At 37.5% G+C, this 7,135-nt stretch overlaps 4 protein-coding genes across 4 annotated transcripts; 2 read left to right on the forward strand and 2 right to left on the reverse strand.

Annotated features, from left to right (window-relative positions):
- Nucleotides 1-929: 929 nt before the first annotated feature.
- Nucleotides 930-3,542, reverse strand: LOC103523320 (ADP-ribosylation factor GTPase-activating protein 2-like). The gene is made up of 5 exons (XM_008488377.2): nucleotides 3,179-3,542; nucleotides 2,629-2,820; nucleotides 2,046-2,202; nucleotides 1,572-1,683; nucleotides 930-1,107 (listed from the first exon to the last, which is right to left on the reverse strand). The coding sequence occupies exons 1-5, from the start codon at nucleotides 3,251-3,253 to the stop codon at nucleotides 930-932; spliced, it is 714 nt and encodes a 237-aa protein (XP_008486599.1). The 5' UTR covers nucleotides 3,254-3,542.
- Nucleotides 3,543-3,696: 154 nt separating this feature from the next.
- LOC103523316 (DPH4 homolog) lies at nucleotides 3,697-6,013 on the forward strand. The gene is made up of 2 exons (XM_008488372.3): nucleotides 3,697-3,950; nucleotides 4,925-6,013. The coding sequence occupies exon 2, from the start codon at nucleotides 5,168-5,170 to the stop codon at nucleotides 5,570-5,572; it is 405 nt and encodes a 134-aa protein (XP_008486594.1). The 5' UTR covers nucleotides 3,697-3,950; nucleotides 4,925-5,167; the 3' UTR covers nucleotides 5,573-6,013.
- LOC103523317 (BET1 homolog) lies at nucleotides 3,950-4,655 on the forward strand. The gene has a single exon (XM_008488374.3). The coding sequence runs from the start codon at nucleotides 4,038-4,040 to the stop codon at nucleotides 4,392-4,394; it is 357 nt and encodes a 118-aa protein (XP_008486596.1). The 5' UTR covers nucleotides 3,950-4,037; the 3' UTR covers nucleotides 4,395-4,655.
- Nucleotides 5,777-7,083, reverse strand: LOC103523319 (hemK methyltransferase family member 1-like). Its single transcript, XM_008488376.3, has 2 exons — nucleotides 6,573-7,083; nucleotides 5,777-6,195 (listed from the first exon to the last, which is right to left on the reverse strand). The coding sequence occupies exons 1-2, from the start codon at nucleotides 6,740-6,742 to the stop codon at nucleotides 5,949-5,951; spliced, it is 417 nt and encodes a 138-aa protein (XP_008486598.1). The 5' UTR covers nucleotides 6,743-7,083; the 3' UTR covers nucleotides 5,777-5,948.
- Between the last annotated feature and the right edge of the window lie 52 nt (nucleotides 7,084-7,135).

A 7,135-nucleotide genomic window follows, 5' to 3' on the forward strand; every position in this document is an offset into this window, starting at 1 on the left:
GGGCACAAATATTATCTGCGCCGCGCCCAGCTTTTCTGGTTATATCTTTCATTCGTTTGTTTGTGACGCGTTTAAGAATGGCGAGAATTTTCCCTATAGGTAATAGCAAGTTTTTTGCTAAAACAAGGGATTACAGTCCCATTAACGAATCGAGGTTTCGTCAAAATAACGTTACGAGTTCAGTTAAGTGGGACGCAATTTTGGTTGCAAAACTGGCTAATAATCCTCTAATTAATAGGGGAACCAGCGGCTACCCTTATCATCTATTTACTGAAAACCCGGTTGCTGAACCGGCTCTCCTTGGCACCTAGGGGAATGTCTTGCTGAATATCTTCTCTGAACTCCATTTAGTACAGAATGACTCACACCTCCAGAGCGGGATCATGGAAGGCAAAACCCATCCTGAGGGAGAGAATGCAAGTGGCGAGGGTGTGCAGTACAATAGGGGGGGGGCGGAATCAAATTGGTCCCAGGTTGAAAGGACCAAACTCTGCCTCTCCATCTCAAACCACAAGGACCAAAGATTAGACAGACAACACCAGTCTGAGTCTGTCTTTGCCTTTATAATACCTCGCCTCCGTGGCGTAGTGGTCAAGACGTTCGCCTCATAACGCCGCGCGCATTCGGATCGCCAGCAAAAACATCGGGAATTTCATCCTCAGTTTATTTGATACATTCTGACCACATCAACTGAATAGAGCTCCCCCCGCTAGGTAGTATGCCGCGAGAACCGCCTTCGGCGTTACCGTCGCCTAGTGATGGTTAGCCCTTCCACTCAAGAGTATTATGATGATTATTATTATTATACATACACAACGCCTCGCCCTCCCCCGCTTTCTCCGGGGTTATACGCCTTGAGTTTCTCCTCCTCTTGCTTCTGCTGTTTGGAATATCCTGCATACGCAAGCCGTAGTGCACATATTCTCATACTATGCTTCATTCTCTCGCTCCGACATCCGGCTACACTTTGCGGCTTGCTTGTACGCGGCTTTGCATTTTTGAGCCGAGCTCGGCCAGTTCAGCTTCTTTTGTTCGAGTTCGGTCGGCCGAAGTTTGCTTTCACCTTCTGCGCGCCCAGTCCTCCCTTGCCAGCTTCTGGCCTCCGAGCTGAAAGAAAAGAAACCAGTGCTATATCAACGGTCTAGTAGGAAGAGATTCTTTGTTCCAAACAAACACACCAAACCAGGCGGACAACACAAACAAACGCAAAACAAAAAAAAAAATCAAGACTTTTTAGGATGGTAAAGAGACAGGATGAACAGCATAGTTAGCTTGGGAAGGTAGAGCCATCTGTCTTAAAAGCACTAGGTCCGCGGGTTCGATTCCCGAACGCCAGACGGTTCCATTTTGAAAGGGCCTGAATGTCCTTTTTCATCCCTTGACTGATTTTGGGATATAAGACCTCTCGAATTACAGTTTCCTCCATCAAACCACTAAATTTAAAAGGCATTTGACCCACCCATCCAAATAGGTCCTCATCTCCCAAAATTAAAGGATGGTGCTCTACCACAAATTTTTAACTTAGAGCAATGAAACATTTATAGAAGCTATCTATCTTAAAATAAACTTACTCCACTTGGTTTCTTTGATTGAATTTTTCTTCACTCCCAAATGGAAGTTTGGCGTCTGAGAAAGCCTTTTTCAACACTTGGAGCTCCAGTATTCTCATTATTGTTTTGGGGGCTGAAAGAAAAAGAAAAATTGAGATCTTAAAGATGGGAAGAAGAGGAATCAACTGGATAAAAAACCACACACATGTTGCCCAACTTAAGTTATCCATGGGGAAATGGTGCATTCAAAGTCCCAAATCACTGGGATATTGTTGTTGTTAAGAAAATTTAAGTACCTATTAAATGAGAGATTAAATAAAGAAAGTAAAAAAAAGCTTACATGTGGCCAAGAAGTAGAGCCAGAAGCAGTAATAGTAGGTGTAGTGTTGGTGTGGATAATTGGATGAGCTGGTGCATCAAAACCAAAAGTCTGTCCCCATTTGTATGCTCGGCAAAGAAATCTACTGCTCTTTCTTCTCCTTTCTTATGTGTAGCATCCATGCATGGCATCAAGGAACAATTTGGTGCCGTGAATCTTCATTGCCTGTACAGCCGCATGTTGTAATTTCTCCCGATAAAGCTGAGCTGCTCGGGAATTGTACTTTTGTTGAGCATCTTTGCTTGTGCAGTTGTGCTGATTGAAAAATGATACCTGTAAAAGAGAACATTTATTTCAATTTTGTGATTTGTGAACATTTACAGAGACAGTTTCGTGTTCATCCTGAATATTATTTTAGATCTAGGAAAAAGAACTTCTTAGATCTTGCACTATCACAAACATTCTACATGCTATATTTGTTTAGGCATGTGAGTATTTAATTTACATCTCAATATTTAACCATAAGTTTACCAATTGTTTAAAAAAAGCTAATGGAAAGGAACCCCAGGAAAGGAGAGTGAAAGCCTAGTGTTCTGCCCATTGGGCTATAAGCTTTCCCCAAAAATAGTAATGTAATATTTTCTATTCAATTCTGAGCTCCATTACTTAAACTTAAGTTAAATTTGAGCTAAATTGAATGAAGGCTATTGGCTATGTTTTATAGTTCATTAAGTTACTAGTTAATCTTTTGTTACATACAGCATTGGCATTGCCTCCGAGCTGCATCTGCCTCAGCTGAACCCATGTCCAGTTTGTGTCGAGCTGTGTGGATCGTACAAATGAAAGATGAACTCCTAGACCTCTATGTACAGCGGAACAGTCAATACAAATGAACACTCCATATGTAACACTAGACCAGGTTGGATTCTTTGCGTTACAATCAAAACATTCCTGAAAATGAAAAGAGATACGTGGAATTTAGTGTGGATTCTGCCACTTAAAAGCAAACCATAAAAGGTATTCAATAGTTGGATATGTACCTGTGGAAAAAAAGTAATTATTTGTAACATTAATAGTTTACTATTTTTTACTTTTTCAAGATGAAATAAGTACTGACCTGCAAGCATTTGACATAATGGTGGGGTTGTCAACTTTCAGCATTTACTTTAGTGACAGCAAGCCCTCTCCAGTAATAATTTTATAAACCTACATTCAATATTGATAATGATTACATTGTATGCCAAGGATATCTGGGTTATTATTTATGAAGGACCAATCCACCCAAATGGTTCCTATCTAGTTTTCTTACCTTATTGGTTGGAATATTACGCAGCTTCTTGAAAATTACTTCAATGTCATTCTTATTTGGGCCTTCCCCAGACATTTTCTGAGTTGTTAGAGGAGCAAGAGTTCTTATCTACACGTCAGTGATAAGTTCTGAGGAATTCAAAGAAGTGGTAATACTGGTGATGATGGCAAAGTTGGTATCATGAATCTGAGATTAGGGTGAACTTGAACTGAAATGTTGGACCTGAGGTAATCAAACTGATAAGAACATTCACTAATACACTTCAAAATGATTATAATATGCTCAATAATATCATTTATTTCCTTCAAATATACCTAATTATATTAAAAAATTCTTTTTATTTTACATTACAAAAAAAAAATGAAAAAATTACCTACAAAAAGATAACCTCAAAAATATAAAAAAAATTGCGTTTGAAAACTCACCGTTGACTTCTCAAACGCACTAATCGCGCATGCGCAGTGATAAAATTGACTTGTGGAATATTTGCTCGTTGTATTTACAAACAAACTGATAACAAATTTTTGTCATTTTTTTACAAGTTTGCTGTTTCGTGTTTCGTCACCAAAATTTTAAAGTTGAAGTTGAACCAAATTTATCTATAAAAGTAAAAGAACGTTCCTCATCCTCAGCATAGAAGTAATTTTAAATTCATTGCTGTTCAAATTACGATACCATTATTCACTTTACAATCCATCTTACTGGACTGAAAATCAGGATCACAAGTGAAGGGTTTGGTTCACCATGGCACAAACTTTCATCATCCATCCATGTAAGTGACATATTGACAACCAGTCATTATGAGATAAACACATAATTTCCTCTCATTTGAACTGGTCAAAGAATTGTTTGACAGCTAATGGATAACAGGATGAGGAGGCAACATGCAGGAAATTACTATGAACCTGTCCCCAATCAGTTTGACGGAGGGGATGCCATACACCAGGAAAATGAACAACTCACGTCTGATTTGAGAAATAAAATCCAAGCATTGAAATCTCTTACAATAGACATTGGTACAGAAGTCAAATATCAGAATGAACATCTCCTGAGAGGCATGGATGACGATTTTGATCGGACGGGTGGATTTTTAAACAATAGCATGGCCAGGGTATTACGTTTAACGAGGGGAGGACATAATTACTACATTTTGTATTTGTTTCTATTTTCCATATTTGTATTCTTTTTGCTGTACTTTGTCATTAAATTTAAATGAAATGTTTGAAAGGATTGTCTACTGATCTGTGATTTACATTTACACCTCTGAATCTGTAATATGAATGTAAGTAAAGAAGACTTGTAGAGGATGGTTTCCCAACTTGTGGTGAACACAATCAATCCGTGTGAGGCAAAGCTGATGAAGTTGTGATGTTGTTGCATCAAATTACCACAAATATGTATCTAGGTTGTTCTTGATATTGAAAAGATCAAGAACCCCAATATAGATAGGGGATTACAAACTTACAAAACTCCTACATAATTTGAATATTCCTTATTTTCAATTTCTACTTTGTTAAATTCTAAGTTCTAAGTAATTCCAACTTGGATTTTAAACATTTTTTTTTTAAGTGGTTTGACAGAGGGAACTGTAACTGCTAGGGTCTTATCGTCCCAAAATCAAAGAGAGAAGGAAGACAGGATAATGGTTGAAATTTTCATTTCTGCTGTTCCAGTAATAAATTTTATATATTTTACTGTCTAATACTCTTTGTTTATTATCATTTCACTGTGTACATATTGTTTCAGGGCACATAGGAACAAAATAATAGATGACTCATGGGATATTTGAGGATAATTGAAAGCAAAAATACAATCAGGCCTACAACATAGCTCTCAGAGTATTATACAGTAATGAAAAAAGTACTTTGTAGAAGTTGGACTTTATTATAGCTTTATGAGCTAAAAAATGGGAATTGTGAAATTTAAATCCAAAGAAAGGTGAATTGGAAATTCAAGCAATCTGTTAAGTACAATTACAAAATCAGGAAAATGAATCATTTTGAAATATTGAACTGCAATGTGAACTCTACTCTAGAAGAAATCAAAGAAAACTACAAGAGCTTAATTCTAAAATATCATCCTGATAAAAACAGTGAACATCAAGAAATGTTTTTGAAAATCAATGAGGCATGGAACATTCTCAAGGATGAAAAGGAAAGGAAATTGTATGAGAGTCAGTTATTATCCCAGCAACAGACACATATGAACATTTACAAGAGTGTAAGCTTGTCAGATATGGAACATAAGGGAGAGTCTCAGATGTTTACTTATCCTTGCAGGTGTGGTGCTGAGTTTTGTATTGAGGAACAAGATACTGAGGGTGATAGTAGTGATGACAATATCCTCATAGCTTGTGATACATGTTCCTTACTCCTAGAAATCACTGCAAGGTGACCCTAGTTAGGGTTAGGGCTGTTACAATTGTCCTTTTCAGTATTAGGTACCTACTATGATTTTTTTTCTATGTTGAAAGAACAATCTGAAAATATAATTAAATTGATAATAATAACTTGGCAATCACAACAATTGTTTTCTGGTTTGAAATGTAAGTCTCTGAACTGCCATAAAGGACTAGACTAGAGTTTATTGTTAAAAGATCATCCATGTTCCAAACTTCCTAATTAACAACATCCTGAAATCTTCAAGCCCCATGAGCTATTTTAGCATCTCTCCCAAACAAACTTTTCACTTGGTGATTAAATGCATTAGTGTTAATTGCTTCAATGTGAAACATTTAATGCATCTCTATGCCCACCTGCCTTATATTTTCTCACTCTACTAATTTCAACTCAACAAACCGGTCCTTGTTGTTGAAATCCTTGTAATTCTCAACCAGTTTCAACTTCATATGATGTCCACATATGCCGAGCCATTCTTTGATCTTGTCCAAATGATCATGATTGGTTTCCAAGAAGATGGAACCATTTGGTTTGAGGTAGTTGGAACCGAATACACAAATTGGTTTGATAATATTCAAACCATCATGTCCTCCATCTAAAGCTTTTATGTCTTCATACCTGAAAAAAAGGATGTCCCACTATTTTTTTGTTGGGTCTTGCTGTAGGGGCATTCACTTTATAAAGTTGACCTTCTTAATTGGGATTGAACTATCTTTTCGTTCTAATGGAATTACTGCCCTAGGGGTTGGTTGGACTGATTAGGTTCATCAGTACTTACAGAGTTAACTTTGTTGCTAGCGCGTCTGCTTTGTAAGCGCTAGGCCGCGGGTTCGATTCCCGCCGGGCGGATTTTATCCTGAACGGATAATGTTCGTTTTCGGAATGCCTGGCTTCCTATTCTGTCTTCATTCTCTTTTCAATTTCGGGATGATAAGACCAGCAGTTACAGTTCCCTCTATCAAACCTCTTGAAAAAAAAAGTAGGTATGTACTTACAGAGCTATTTCGGGTTCTAGTTTGGGGATGTCCAAGGATGGAACATAAGGTGGATTGCTGACCACTAGGTCAAACTTCTGTTCCAGTAGGTCTGGCTGGAGGTTTTTGACCTGTCCCTTGCTATCAATTTCAGCATGAATGACTTGGAGTTGATTTGCTACATTGTGCATGGCAGCATTTTGCTCGGTGAGATCACATGCATGCTTGGATTGGTCTATTGCTATTGCTTTCAGCTGGAATAAACAAGATTTGAAAATGATAGTTATTTTTGCCAGCCTAGTATAAGGTTAGAGGGTAGTGTCTGCCTTTTAAGTGGTAGGTCGTGGGTTTGATTCCCACCCAGGGCAGATTTTATCCTAAACAGATTAGGTTCTTTTTCTGTCTTCCTTCTCTCTTTGCTTTGGGGGCAATAAGACCTTAGCAGTTACAGTTCCCTATATCAAACATTTTTTTTTTTTTTTCAAAGTTATTTTCATAAATAGAAAAAGCATTTGACTATTTAGCCATAGCAGTAATTTTAAACTAACTGGATGTTTCTAAAAAAAAAAAAATCCAATTTATGT

This window comes from Diaphorina citri, unplaced genomic scaffold (genome assembly GCF_000475195.1).
Source record: "Diaphorina citri unplaced genomic scaffold, Diaci psyllid genome assembly version 1.1 scaffold19499, whole genome shotgun sequence".
Lineage (NCBI taxonomy): Eukaryota > Metazoa > Arthropoda > Insecta > Hemiptera > Psyllidae > Diaphorina > Diaphorina citri.